General features: G+C 28.4%; 3 protein-coding genes across 4 annotated transcripts; 1 reads left to right on the top strand and 2 right to left on the bottom strand.

Moving 5' to 3' along the window:
* Positions 1-20: 20 nt before the first annotated feature.
* On the bottom strand, positions 21-2819 carry LOC113385760 (hybrid signal transduction histidine kinase L-like). Its single transcript, XM_026623597.1, has 3 exons — positions 2622-2819; positions 2471-2556; positions 21-919 (listed from the first exon to the last, which is right to left on the bottom strand). Exons 1-3 carry the CDS (start codon positions 2717-2719, stop codon positions 21-23), a joined length of 1083 nt encoding a protein of 360 aa, XP_026479382.1. The 5' UTR covers positions 2720-2819.
* Positions 2820-5277: 2458 nt separating this feature from the next.
* LOC113385033 (5'-3' exoribonuclease 2 homolog) lies at positions 5278-8491 on the top strand. The gene is made up of 2 exons (XM_026622835.1): positions 5278-5393; positions 5473-8491. Exon 2 carries the CDS (start codon positions 5552-5554, stop codon positions 8342-8344), a length of 2793 nt encoding a protein of 930 aa, XP_026478620.1. The 5' UTR covers positions 5278-5393; positions 5473-5551; the 3' UTR covers positions 8345-8491.
* Positions 8492-13244: 4753 nt separating this feature from the next.
* On the bottom strand, positions 13245-14469 carry LOC113385195 (histone PARylation factor 1). Of its 2 annotated transcripts, XM_026623017.1 has the most exons (2): positions 14228-14469; positions 13245-14026 (listed from the first exon to the last, which is right to left on the bottom strand). In XM_026623017.1, exons 1-2 carry the CDS (start codon positions 14388-14390, stop codon positions 13245-13247), a joined length of 945 nt encoding a protein of 314 aa, XP_026478802.1. In that variant the 5' UTR covers positions 14391-14469. The 2 variants fall into 2 exon arrangements, with proteins under 2 accessions (XP_026478802.1, XP_026478801.1); XM_026623016.1 differs by having other exon boundaries at positions 13245-14469.
* Positions 14470-15214: the final 745 nt, after the last annotated feature.

Below are 15214 nucleotides of genomic sequence, written 5' to 3' on the forward strand. Positions count from 1 at the left end.
TAATAACAATATTTTTTGCCTTATTTAAAAGATCCGTTGAAGCTTCGTCTAATGTTACTATATTTTTTTATTCCTTGTTTGGCAGCTCTGTCTTCAAACAATTTACGTGCATATGTTTTATCATTATTTTTCATCAACGTATTACAATTTTTTTGTAGAATATTGTTTTTGATAATACCATTTAGCTTCTCAGTTCCTAGATTTGTAAAGTAGAAATTTGAGTTCAAATTAGTTGTTAAACTAGAGTCCGTACAATTTTTTGTCAAAGTCTTGTCAAAGCTATTAATGCCATTTTGAGCCATGTCATCAAACTTAGCATTTTCCAATTCATCCTCACCCGTATGCCGATACAACCAAGCTTTTTTTAATGGTCTGGGTGTCATTTTGGAACCTTTCATATCAGATATGGGACTAGTAGCTGAACTTCGTCGATCAAAATCACATGCTTCTTTAATGGTTGCAGGTTTACTTTTAAAAGAATTTAGTGTGACATCGAAGGAAGACGTTGCATTATTGTTTCCAAATTGTTCATAGGCATTAAAATTTATACTTTTTATTGCTTCATTTTTGTTTGATGTTGAAAACATATTGAAGTATTTTGTATTGTTGGCATCATTTTTATTATGTCTTGACTCATTTGGTAACGACACATTTTTATAATATACAAAATCTTTAGATTCTTTAAACTTTTCAAGTGATACATCTGACGCACCAGATTTTATTTCATTATTTGGCCGCGAATTCAATTTATTATTCGATATTTGTGATAACTTCGAAATCGTATCATTAGTAGATCTAATGACTGAAGTATGGGGAAAATACTCAATATTGAGTTTATTATCTATTCCAAATGTTTTGAATACAGATGAATCGCTAAATATTTTATCAAGACCGTTACTACATCTTTGGTTGCCGTTACCTACAAAATATAAATAAATAATTAATATTGCATCATCAATGGCATACGGATTTTTTTTTTTAAAGTTAGCGTAAAGGAAAGAAAATAAAGATTTTAGATATTTGAGTGTATAAGCAGATAGTCATAATAATGAAAAGTTCAATAAAATTTATCAGAATAAATAACCATTTACTAAAAACAAAATATCACAATATCAGTTTAGATTCATTTATTAAGTTCAATGTAACTTGCTTATCTACTTTTTAAATACGAAAGAAAAATATTTACTACTGTACATGTTGAACAATTACGAAAAACGGTCTAGCCAATTTGTACTAAATAACCAACACGTTTCCGAACTGAAATCTTTTGAAGTTTTTATTTCAAAATTCCAAACTGGATTTGCATCTATGTGCTAATTACAAAGAAACGGCAAAGCCTTAATAATCAAGTTTACAAACATTAAGCAGTATGTTTAATATTAAAAAATTCTCTTGCTTTTTTTTTAATTAAAAAACTATTTCTAATTGATTTAAGTTCGATTATTAAAGTAATTTTTAAATAATAATATTCTGTCTTCAAATAAAAAAACGAAAAAGTTTGTGAAGATACTATTTATTTGCAATACTTGGGAATTAGTTACCTTCCATTATTTAATTTTTTATGTAACCTCACTCAAATGTGATAAAAGTATAATTATTTTCACATATGTATTATTATTAATGTTAAAGTGTTTGTCGCACAGATTTAGACAACATGACAATAGATGAAGTGTTTAACTTTCAAAGCAATATGTGTAAAGCTGATGTTGTATTTTAAAATTTTCATTAGTAATATTTTAGTCATTTACAATTAAAATTGAATTAATAGTTTGAACAACTCGTTACCTAGAATTATTAAAAATAAAATGATTTAAATAATAAATTTTCAATAAGCGAGCATGACCTTAGTGTAGTAGATTAGTATCGATGTAGCATTTCAATATATATATATATATATATATATATATATATATATATATATATATATATATATGAATATATATATATTTATATATAATTATTGCATACTAAGCACTTTTAATAAGAATCTACACTCAAATGTATTGTTATTCATTGACAATATACAACTAGATATTTTTATGCAGTTATTGTGAAAAAAATTAGTATGAACCTGAGCCTTCAAAATAATAATTATATATCTATTTATTAAGTAAAACCATAATTTAATGCATGACTATTCATTAATTTTATTTCTATTAATTTTATAAATGCAAGCAAATAATAAAGCATTCTGATTTACCAAAATATGAGAGAATCTAAATTGATCATTTAGCTGACTTATAAAATATCTGTTGAATTACTTTTTCACTTCTTAGTTTATACTTCGAAGTCAATAAAATAATACAACAAAATACCATTAAAAATAAGTTTGAACAAAAGATTAAAGAGTTATTATAAATCATAATTGGGTTTTCTTAAACAACAGAGTCTGCGCTCAATCTCAAATTAAAAAGTCAATTTACTAACTTTAAACAACATATAGCTACAAATATGTATCATCATAAAATACCTGATGGTTGTTTATTCCTACTTATCGATGCTTGATCTTCATTTAATCCACCAGAGTTATTCACATTTTGTGTGTCAGATTTAAACCTATAAAATGTTATAACATTTAATATTTAAAATCAAAACATATCTTCTTAGTAATAAACATTTACCTTGCATTATCAGATGCAATCGAGTTAGGGTCTTTTTTATTTACACTGCAATCAGCATCTGCATCTGTTTCTTTTGATTTATTGGCATCATTCGACATTTTAATAATGATAAAAGAATAGTTGTTAACAAATATTTATGTTCTGTAAAACATTTTTTTAGCTTAAAATATCAAATAACTTTAATTATTTGATGTTATTTTTTATTTTAATGACAATGTTTATTATTGATTGACATCTCATCTTGAACACCACAGATCTAGCGTCAAAGCAAGAATGCATGGATGATACAGCACGTAGTACTATCAAAAATAATAGCACTAAATCGAAAATAGATAGAGAGATAGAGATAGGATAAAAACTGAATGATTTTCAAATTAATAAAAACTTATAAAATGCATAGATAAATAAGTATAAAATGGTAAAAGGCATTAAAAAATGAAGAATAATCTTATGCAGTTTCAAGTATATAACAAAATTATGAATGTGTGCGTAAACATATTAAAATCTTGTCGTATTTCTGAAAGCTAATAATAAAATTTCTATAAAAAAATATATGGATAAGAAAAAGATAATTATCCAAAATTTGTTTTTTTTTTAAATTTGTAATAAAAGAAGAAATTTTTAATTAACATTATAGTTTAGATTTCATTGGTTATTTTACCACATTCATTCAAGAATGGAATATCGACAAAAAATTTAATAAAAAAAATCACTAAAAATTTCAAAATGACATCTATATTATATGTACTTATGTTATTGTTATCTATGGTTTTTATTTTATGACCATAACCTACAAATTACACGTGAAATTAACTGTCAAGCTATGTTTATTTATGTTAGAAACAAAATATGACCAAGGTGATTCATATGATTTCTATTATCCAAAATACTAAAATTATGAGCTTAACTAGGGAAATGATTTACGCAATAATTTTTTTTAGGAGTAATGAAAAATATTTAAAAAATTGCATTTACTGTGAGTGATGACATACATTAAGTGTCGAAACGTATAAAACGTGAAAATATTCTTACCTTTCCAAAGGTAGGGTCAATTTAAGTTGTAGTAATCGCAAAAAATCGACATAGATTTTACTTTTCAAAGGTTTCTGAACATTTTGGCATAGCTTACAAAGATAAAATGAATGCGTGGTATGTATGAACACAATTTAACGTCCACAAGTTCGTGCGTACGGATCAACCAAATTGAATGATTCAAAAAGCATTTGATTCCTATATATGGGGAGACGTGCAAATTAGTTATTAGAAAAAGCAGATGAAGCCGAAAATGAAAATTCAGTTTTTGCAAAAACGGGCAATCCGATTAGATTGATTCAAAAAACATTCGACTCGTGTCGATGGCGAGACGTGCAGATTAGTTTTTAGCAAACACAGTTCCACTCGAGCATCTGATTTGAATGAATCAAAAATTATTTTCATATTTATATATATATATATACCCACGTCACTAAACCAGTTACGTAATATTACGTAATTTTAGTGTAAGAAATATGTAATCTACATTACGTAATCAGATATTACGAAATAATTACAAAAATATTACGTAATTAATTTGTAATATATATATTACAATATTGAATATATTAATTTTTTACCTGTGTTGATGAAATGATCACTTTTCGAAGGCAGGTCCAGCAATAGAATTATTGGTATAGACAGATAGGTACAGACACAGGTATATGGGTGGGCAGGTAGAAAAGAAGAAAAGTAAACAGCAATAAAATTAGATTAAGGTAAGGTAAACAGGTAATCAGGTAAAAAGTACAAAAGAATATATGTAGGCAGATAGGCTGGTAGACTCACTGATAAACTGATAGGCAGTTAAGCCCTAAGCTGGTTACTTACAATTAGACAAGTAAACAGATGTACAGATAGGCAGATAAATAGTTGGACAAGTAGGCAATTTTTAATCAATTATCTGTTTTTTTTTAAATCGGATTTTGCAAAGATGAATGATTCACTGGTTCACACAATCTCAAAGCACTCTTTCTGCATGGGAGGAAATCGGTTATAGCAAGAATAATGGCATCCAACATGGCAAGCATAATATAATATAATAATTTCTTAATTTTAATAATATGCTGTATATGCTGTATTTCTTTTAACTTTGTTTAATCTAAAAATAAAAAAATTAGAATTTAGAAAGCGACCAATTAAATTTAACACGTTGACTGCCGACTACGAGTTGACTACGAGATAACACGTAGATTGCGTTCTTTTCTAGGACGCCAACTACAAAGTTATCTCTTAGAAATAAAATAATATTTTATTGATTGTAAACATTTTTTTTCATTTCGATGAAAATAATGCACTAGAGATAGAGAGAATGTGACAATCAACGTTTTAATAATTATAATGCTAAAAATTTTCAAATATTTTTGTTAAGTTCTTGTTAAAACAAATTCATGAGTTCAAGTTCAAAATTTTCTATAAAACAAAAAATAATACAAGTTACAATTTTTGCTAATTAATAACATAAATCATTAGTTATTTGAAACTTTGAAACATTTCGGCCAACAGCCGATAGGACTAGGTCATTCAAGGGCATTACACCGCGAGTGTTGGTAACGATGATATCAACCAGAATTCTTATCTATGGCATATTGCCTTTCACTGTCAACTGTCAACACTTGATCTTCATTTGAAGACGCTAGCATTTTATTTTAATAATGTTTTAAAATAACCCAAATATATAAAAAAATTGGTAAACAGAGATCAAGAACTATTTACACAAAGTTACATAACTAATATGTAGTGAGTATTGTAGTAGTAAGTTGATATAATTGTATAAAATAATGATTAACTAATTATAACCAATATTTAATTTTTTTAGCATATATGATATAAAACTGAATAAATAGTAGGACTTCCACGTAATATTTTTTAAAGGAAGTTTACATTTTTATATAACAATGGGTGTACCAGCATTCTTTCGTTGGCTAAGCCGAAAATATCCTAGCGTTATAGTAGAATGTGTTGAAGAAAAGCATGTTGATGACCAGGGCAAAATTACACCCGCAAATAGTTCGTTGCCAAATCCAAACGGTGTTGAATTTGACAATTTATACCTTGACATGAATGGGATTATTCATCCTTGTACACATCCTGAAAATAAACCAGCACCAAAAAATGAAGATGAAATGATGGTTGCTATTTTTGAATGCATTGATAGGTTATTTGGCATAGTGAGACCTAGAAAATTATTATACATGGCGATTGATGGTGTAGCACCTAGGGCTAAAATGAATCAACAACGATCCCGTCGTTTTCGAGCTTCCAAAGAAACAACAGAGAAGATGATGGAAATGAAGCGTATTAAAGATGAATTGAGAAGTAGGGGAGCAGCCTTACCACCAGAGAAACCTAAAGAAGAACATTTTGATTCAAATTGTATCACACCTGGCACTCCATTCATGGATCGTCTGAGCAAATGCCTGCATTACTATATTCATTCAAGATTTCAAAGTGATCCAGGGTGGAAAGGTATTAAAGTCATCTTGTCAGATGCCAATTCTCCAGGGGAGGGAGAGCATAAAATAATGGATTTTATTCGAAAACAAAGAGCTCAACCTGATCATGATCCTAATACCAGTCATGTTCTTTGTGGTGCAGATGCCGACTTAATAATGTTGGGACTTGCAACACATGAACCAAACTTCACCATAATCAGAGAGGAATTTAAACCAAATCAAGCTCGCCCATGTGATATATGTGGTCAAATAGGTCATGAGATGAAAGATTGCACTGGCCTAGAAGTACAAGACATATCTTCTGATCAACCAAAATTTTCTGCAGAACCACAGTTCATATTTGTTAGATTGAATATTTTAAGAGAATATTTACAGAAAGAATTGGAAATGCCAAACTTACCTTTTAAATATGATTTTGAAAGAGCTATTGATGACTGGGTCTTTATGTGCTTTTTTGTTGGCAATGATTTTCTACCACATTTGCCTAGTTTAGAAATTAGAGAAAATGCTATAGATAGGTTAGTAAATCTCTATAAAAAATGTGTTTATAAAACTGGAGGTTTTATAACAGATTCAGGAGATGTCAACTTAAGTAGGGTTCAAATGATTCTACATGATTTAGGATTGGCTGAAGATGAAATCTTCAAGAAAAGACAACAAACTGAGCTGAATTTCAAGGCTCGCGACAAAGCCCGTAAGCAACGTGAAAGAAATCAATTTAATCATAATAGACCGAATTTTAACTTGTTAAATAATACTCCTATGCAGCCAATGGCTGTAGGTAAGGATTCTGGTCATACAGTTCATAATGCTCGGAAAGTGGCTTATGATATGAGAGTGGCTGGAATGCTTTCTCAAAATAAATCTTCTACAACAAATGCGCCTCTTGAAAGTATGATACATCTGGATGGCAAGCAACCTCAGCAAAGTAAAGATAAGGAAGATGATGATGAATCAGAACCGAATGATGAAGTCAGATTGTGGGAGGATGGATTTAAGGACAGATATTATGAATCAAAGTTTGATGTGGGTCCTGATGATTTAGAGTTTCGAAACAATGTTGCACTTCAGTATGTACGAGGATTATGTTGGGTACTGAGGTATTATTACCAAGGTTGTGCTTCTTGGAAATGGTATTTTCCTTATCACTATGCGCCTTTTGCATCTGATTTCATTAACATAGATGGTCTGTCAACTGAATTCGAAACTGGCACAAAACCTTTTAAGCCATTAGAACAGCTAATGAGTGTGTTTCCAGCTGCTTCAAGTATTCATGTACCAGAGCCATGGGCTATTTTAATGAGTGATCCCTATTCACCGATTATTGATTTTTATCCAGTCGACTTCAAAATTGATTTAAATGGCAAAAAGTTTGCTTGGCAAGGTGTTGCATTGCTACCATTTGTGGACGAAGAGCGGCTATTTGAAGCCCTCAAACCATATTATTCAAAGTTATCACAGGCAGAAATAAAGAGAAATGTACGTGGTGATGATCGGTTATACATTAATAAAGACAATTCTGATTATGGTTTTATACGAGGTCTTTATCATAATAAGTTAGATTCTGATTCTGAATACAATATTGTGATGCAAGGGATGAGTGGAAAAGTGCTTTTGGCTGAAGATTGTGTCTCAGAAGGTGGCATTTTGCCTTCACCCGTTCAGGGTCTAAAACCATTAACTGATAACACTCTTTATGTTGTTAGATATAGAGATCCAACTTATGAAGAAGGGTACATCTTTCCTGCACGAAGATTGGAAGGGGCAATCGATCCTCCTCGCGTGCTTAAACCATCTGATCTCTCAGCAGCTGAAAGCAGGAATTGGAGGCCCCAAATTGGTATGGCACCCTCACAAACACGTGCATATCTAGGACAAGCTGGTCATAGAATGATAAATCATCATGCACCTAGAGATCAACCAAACTATTCCAATCCTCATGCAGGTGGCAATAGAGGTTATATAAATAATCATTCAGGAAACAATTACAACCAATCTGGAAGGGGGCATTATAATTCCTATGCTGGAAGTTCTTCCGGAAGCCATCATCAAAACTATGGTAATCAATATAATTCAGGTTACACAAATCCAAGAAATTATGGATATAATCAGGATAGAGGCAATAATTACCAGAACAATCGAAGACCAAACAAAAGACCATCAGATTCAGATAGAGATTATAAACAAAATGATGGTACTAGATATCCCTACAATAAAATGCGCCGTACACAATAATATTATTGAGAAAAACATTCTGAAATGGGATATATATTGGAACTAAATTTGATTATTTTATTATTGATATGATGTATGATTTATTTTAGCTATAATGAATAGTGTTTAATGCTTATTCATTCAGATTTGACCCTAAATAATTGTTTATAGAAGTACAAATAGAAATATGTATTAGCATTTTATTATTTTTATAATATATATTACATGCCAATATTGGAATATAAGTTTTTCTTTAGTATAGATTTAGAAATCGACAAACATATTTTTATGATTTTATTATTTCAACATTTTTACAACTTTATATATATAAACTAATAAAAATAAAATTAAATTTATTAATGCATATATTTATAAATATGGGAAAAATATAATTTAGGCATAAGTTCATTGTACTCAATTAAGTCAGTCATACCAGTTTCAATTATATTTTAAATTAAATCACTGTTTTGATATTTTTGGCAGTACGTCCATATAAAAAAATTGACAATTCCGGACAATGATAAAATCATACGCCACTGAAGAAAATACCCAAAGCTGAAACTATATACCGAGGCTATATTTATTACTGAAGTGGTTCAAACTTGAATTAAATAAATAAATAATTGCAAAACTTTAGAGAAAACAGTAATCACAAAGATTGATTATTGTCGACCACGTTGTTGATTTTTTTAACAACGAAAACAATAAACAAAACTAATCGACGCCAGTATTCATGCATGGAGCTTAATTAGATGGGTTTGGAAATTTTACATTTGTATATATGTATATATACATACAAATATCATGTACTAGTAATTGTTTACTTGAAAATATCTATAATAGTTTCACAATTTTCAAGAGAAGTACTATAAATAGTTTGACTAAGAAATGCTAAAAGGATTTTATATTACTCGCTCAAACAAAGAATAATTGCACATAATAAATGTATATATATATATATATATATATATATATATATATAACTTTAATAAACAACCAGTCATCTATTCAATTGATTCATAAACACAAATCTTATCATTAGCGTGCGAATTGTGAATGTGAATATATCGGAATATAACCGGAAGAATTATTATCAATATGGCAAAACAAAATGTAAGTGCTATGTAGTTGTCATAAAAATCTCAGAAACAGTTCATATTAATGAACTACAACAGTACTAGTTTAATTACAAATAACTGTTTTTTTATTGATATATTATTTTCATAACTCAGTCAGACAGGGTTGTCTGGTATGAGTAATTATGAGACAATAATACTTAGACACAGATTTAAATTTTTATTATACCGGTAAAGATTTTTAATAACTGATGATTAAACGTTAAATAAATTCGACGCTTTAACTATGCAGTTTATCATGTTATAATATAAATTGAAAAATAAGGTAGTGTAATTTTTTCTTTGTGATGAATCTGGGGTTGTTTTTTTTCACGAGGTGGCTAAATATCACTTTATATATTTTAATTGCATTCGTACTGGATTTTTTGTGACGCCTCTAGTTCCTTTAAAAATAAAAAATGCCATAAAATCAAATATTATATAGAAAAAAATACACCAAAGTAAAGAAAGTGTTCTTTTTTTAAATAAAGGTGCTATTTGCGGGCATATTAGTATTAAATACTATAGAGAAATATTTTTAAACAAGAATTAAATCATTTCTAGAAACTCTTAGTGAATCTAATAACAGAATATTTTTCAGCGATATTATACAAAACATTTGATAGAGATGCATGCACTAGAGGCGTCACAAAAAATCCAGTACGAATGCAATTAAAATATATAATACCGCTATATAGATATATATACATATATCATCAAATGATAAATACGAAGAAATGATTCCACCTTTAAAGGTGGAATCATTTCTTCGTATTTATCATTTGATGATATATGTATATATATCTATATAGCGGTCGATTAGTATGAGTCAAAAAAAGTCGCCAGACATATATGATTTTCGGATACTAGGTATCAAAATAAAATACTTTGCTGAAGAAACCAAACCTCTAAAATGAATTCTGATGTCCCGTCCATTGACCTAAAAATAAGGGTAAAAATTTGAAAATTTTCATTTTGACCCATTCAGTGTGCCCCAATCGCGTCCAAATGTATGTCCGACCCCCACTAACTTTGGAAAGCCGGCCCGCCCAACCTTAACTTTGGGGCAATGCACGGGACATCAGAATTCATTTTAGAGATATGCTTTCTTGAGAAAGTATCTTATTTTGATACCTAGAATCCGAAAATCATACGTGCATAAGTGACCTTATTGACCCGCCGTAATAAATAAATATATATATAAATATATATTTTAAATTATACATATCACATATAAATTTTAAAAATTATTTCGAAAAATATTGGCATAGTATATATTTTGCAGCCTTTTGCTTAAATAAGTAGAGCTATTAATAGAAGAAGAAATTTCTTCTTTGATTAATATTATTTTTTCAAAAAGTCACTTGGCCGTTACCAAAATATCTAAATCTGTTTAAATATTTAAAAAGTTTCCTCTCAATTAACAGATAATAATTTTGTTGCCATGAAAATTTAGAAATCTGCGACTGATCTGTTAGCACTAGCAGCTAGTTGTAAAAGAAAATTGCTCAACGGAATTTTTCGTAATTGACAAATGAAAATAATTTTTATCAATATTGTAAATTCACAAACAAATTACTACCAAATCAATTCAATTATTTTTCATATAGAAAACTTCAGTCAATTTGCCTCAAGGTAAAACGCTACAAACACCACGTTTGTGTACGGATTTATATTTATTTTAATAATTATAAATGACTGTAAGGCCGAATGCCAATCAAAGCAATAACAATATTTGTACAACCGTAGGTCAATATTAGTTTTTACTATAATCTTTAGTTTATTATAGTTATATACTTGTTTACATCAGTTTATCCACTTGCCGTTTTCGTTTGAATAGTATAGACTGATAAATTTCAAGATGTTTGGGTTTTACTTCACTTATGGTTTTACATGACTGATGTTTAATATCTTATTCCATTTGTAACATTATTTATTTGGTTCCAAATTCCACATTTATAAATATTATATTACCTATATAAATTTCAAGATGTTTGGGTTTTATTTCACTTATGGTTTTACATGACTGATGTTTAATATCTTATTTCATTTATAACACTATTTATTTGGTTCTAAATTCCACATTTATAAATATTATATTACCTATAGTTTAATCTTGTTCAAATTATATTATTTATAATAGTATAATATAATCTAAGTTCTAGAAAATATTCTAAAACTCAGATCGACCTACATGTTTATAACTACATATATATAAGAAAGGTAATTATATTGATTTTGTAATATAACGATAAAAAAGGAAATGGTGTAGTTTTTTTTACAATGTTAATATGATATTTCATATAGTTATCATTAAAGAAATAATAAATCGATAAAAAGTATTTTGAATATCACTACGTATCACCAAGGGGGAGGGGGGTTCCAAAAATCCTTAAATAGTCGATCACGTAACGGACGCCCCCTTATGGGTTTATTAAAATAAAAAATCTATTTTATTGCGTAATAGTAAAAAAAGTGAGGGGCTTTAGGTATTTAGAAACATTTTTATAGTAAACATGTGCAGATTAAAAGCAGATCAAAATATGCTTATCAAAGAATAGTTGAGAATCTTCTCAAAATAATAGTTTAATTTTCATTCCTGATATATTAAAAATTCTATTGATATAGCATTTATTATTTCGGTGAATACACCAAATCTGGATATCTATTAAAAATCTTCAGAAAATAAATATTTTAATCAACTTTTTTTCTATATATTTTTCAGATCGCTAGTATATTATTGGCACTAATTTTGGCTGTGTCACTAATGCAATTTTTTACGCTAACACACGCAGACGAAGAAATTTATGAACATGATTTTACAAAAAATGCTATGCGGGAGAAGAGACAAATATACAATCAACCAGCTCCAGTGTATAATCAACCAGGACGGTATTATTTCTATAATAAACCTCCAAATTACGTAAGAAGAGAGCATAAATTTTATCCATCTCCAGTGCTACTAAGGGGCTAAAAATCTTTATATATGAATTTTAAATAAATACTATAGTAATTTTGAAATATTTTTAATTAATAAAATAGTATTCCATAACGTTATATATGAACTGAAAGAGCTAATAAATTATTTTCTATAAGCTGTTTTTATAGATATGCAAAATGTGATTAAATCGATAATTTTTTATCAAATATTGATATAATTTTTTATAGTAGAATTTTATAATTATATTTTTTGTAATCACAACTTGACACATTTATGTAAAATGGTACACAATAAACTATAAGTTGTGCTAGATAAAAATATATATTTAACTTATAAAAAATCAGTTTAATTTGATCATCAAGAAGCGAACGACAACCAGAATTTTCGTAAATTTGGGTAAAAAAGGAGAACATATAGTGAATGAACTGAAGGATTACTACAGTAACTTGTTGGCGAAATAGTACATAAACAGAGGAGATTGTTGAAAAACATTCCCATGTACTGATACAAATAATTACGATTATTCACTTTTACTCAATTAACCATTGAGCGCCAATTTAAAGCATCAATTTGCGTAAAAAATGTCAAAAGTGTAAACATGTAAAAAATAAATATTATGTATGCAAATATTGCTATTTTATTTTATTACTTATTTTTATTCAATTACTATAAGGCGCTTTATAATGTTGTATCAATTATAACATATTCAATATAAAGCAGATCAGATAGCATATATATATATTATTCCAAAGAATGCAGAAATGATTAAACAAAAATTTATTGGATTTAACTGCAAATAATACAAAGAATGCAACTTATGATTTTACATTTAATCAATAAATTTTAACAAGCATAATATAATGTATTATAAAATACTCATATTATTTCCAATTCTCCGATCTTTTACATGAGCTTCAATTATTGTAATAAATTCTTTCCTATTAACCAGATCATATCCTGTTCTTAAGAATGATAAAGCCAAATTATGTAGATGCTTTGAACCAATGCAAAAAAGATCTAATCCAAACTCAATAGCAGTTCCAAAGTCGCATTCATCAGTGGCTAAATTAACCGCAGTAATGATGGGCTGTATAGATGCCATGGCAGAATCTATAACCTTTTGTGAATCAGATTCTAAAAAAACTTTCAATTTTTTATGAAGTGTTGCATCATTTTCTATAAGTTCACGATAACCTACTTCAGTCTTTCTATCAAATGGCACTACCAACCCTAATTTATGGAGTGTTTTACATACTATTTTCTTTTGACGTTTTTTTGTATTATTTTGAGAATTTGCTTCACTTTCATATTTAGATAAAAATGTTTTTTGAAATTTTTGTATTTTGGGCTTACTAAATGGATTACATTTTTTGAGTTTTTCTTCAATATATGATTTGATTGCAGTGTATATATTATCACCTAAAGAAGTCAGTATACAATCTTTTCCATTATTTGATGCAACTATGTGCTCATTAGAGTAAGGCTCATCTCGGAAATATCCTATATGATAACCTGTTTTTTCATCAGCAAGAACAGTCACTAATTCTGGAGGATCATAGAAATATCGCCAATGTTTTAAGTAATCCTCATTTGTTAAATTTACATTCTCGAATTTTCCGAAAAGTACATCATATGGACCTACCAAGACTAAATCAATATCTTGTAATGCATTTAATGGATTACTGGCATTTAAATCTTTACAGAAGTTCCAAAAATCAAAAAAGTCGATTGGCATATTGATTAAAAATTTATCTCTTATAACATCTTTGTAAATTTCAGTTTCAGGAGCTTTTACATTGTTTAAACTCGAAGTACTATCTTTAATTTCAGCATTATTTTCATATTTACCTTTCTTATTTTTTGGCAGATCATCATTCTCGAGAGAACCTCTTACTTTAGCAATTTTATAGGGATGCTTAAATTTTTCATGGTGCTTAGGATTCTTCTGATAACATAATGACCCGTATTTACAAGTTTCTCGACTGTCTTCTTCATCTGCAGTGTCTGACATATCAAAGTATTTATCACCTTTCACCAGACTAAAAGAAAAATAATATACGAAATAGAACACAAACAATTTTTTAACCTTAAGTGCAAAACGTAAAATACTGTTCAATTTAAAATGTCACTTATGTTGCAATGCCAACATAAATTTGCTACGAAAAATTGCGCGATATTCAAAGATCAGAAAGTATTTTAGCATTTAGCATATTTACAGGTCATGTATTGCAATCTTTTGACATTTATCATAGACCTTATACATTATTATAAGGTCTATGCAATTAATACATTACTTTCTACACTTTTTTGTTCAGAAGTCAATATTTTAAATTATCACAGACCATGATTACCATTAATTGTACTATATGAATGTACAATTCACATTTGTTCATGTTAAATTGTTTATCATTATTATACACAGCATCATTATTATATTAACCCCATATAATTACTAAATTATTTCTGTTTTGTGGTACTAATATTTTTCATCTTTTCTTATCATTTTATTGATTTTTGTGGATTGTGTTCCATTTGTATGTGTACCTTTAATCTTCTATCATTCCTCCATCGAACAAAAAAATCTAATGCTTATATATGTATAATAGATAGTATTGTCCATTTGTCCATTTTTACTTCAAAATATAGATCAAAAATATGTTTCCAATTGATAATACCCCATTTCGTGCACTGCTGCGTGAAATGGCAAAGGAAAATTTTTCACACTATTCTTCCCTGATTCAAGTTGAACTTTAACCCAGCTCACAGACCTGCTTGAGGGTAGTAGTAAAAAAACAATAAGTTTAACGTTTCACTTTATTTATAACAAAATATTAA

The sequence above is a fragment of the Ctenocephalides felis genome, unplaced genomic scaffold, assembly GCF_003426905.1.
Source record: "Ctenocephalides felis isolate EL2017-DRISC unplaced genomic scaffold, ASM342690v1 CF-g0.4_SCAFFOLD_03571, whole genome shotgun sequence".
Taxonomy (NCBI): Eukaryota; Metazoa; Arthropoda; class Insecta; order Siphonaptera; family Pulicidae; genus Ctenocephalides; species Ctenocephalides felis.

Bases quoted from the DNA above. Each gene is read 5' to 3' on its own strand.
- LOC113385760 (XM_026623597.1), bottom strand. From the start codon at position 2,719: ATGTCGAATGATGCCAATAAATCAAAAGAAACAGATGCAGATGCTGAT. The intron at 2,557-2,621 runs GTAAATGTTTAT...AACATTTTATAG, and splicing joins ATTGCATCTGATAATGCAAG to GTTTAAATCTGACACACAAA. The intron at 920-2,470 runs GTATTTTATGAT...TATATTTTGTAG, and splicing joins TAGGAATAAACAACCATCAG to GTAACGGCAACCAAAGATGT.
- LOC113385033 (XM_026622835.1), top strand. From the start codon at position 5,552: ATGGGTGTACCAGCATTCTTTCGTTGGCTAAGCCGAAAATATCCTAGC.
- LOC113385195 (XM_026623016.1), bottom strand. From the start codon at position 14,390: ATGTCAGACACTGCAGATGAAGAAGACAGTCGAGAAACTTGTAAATAC.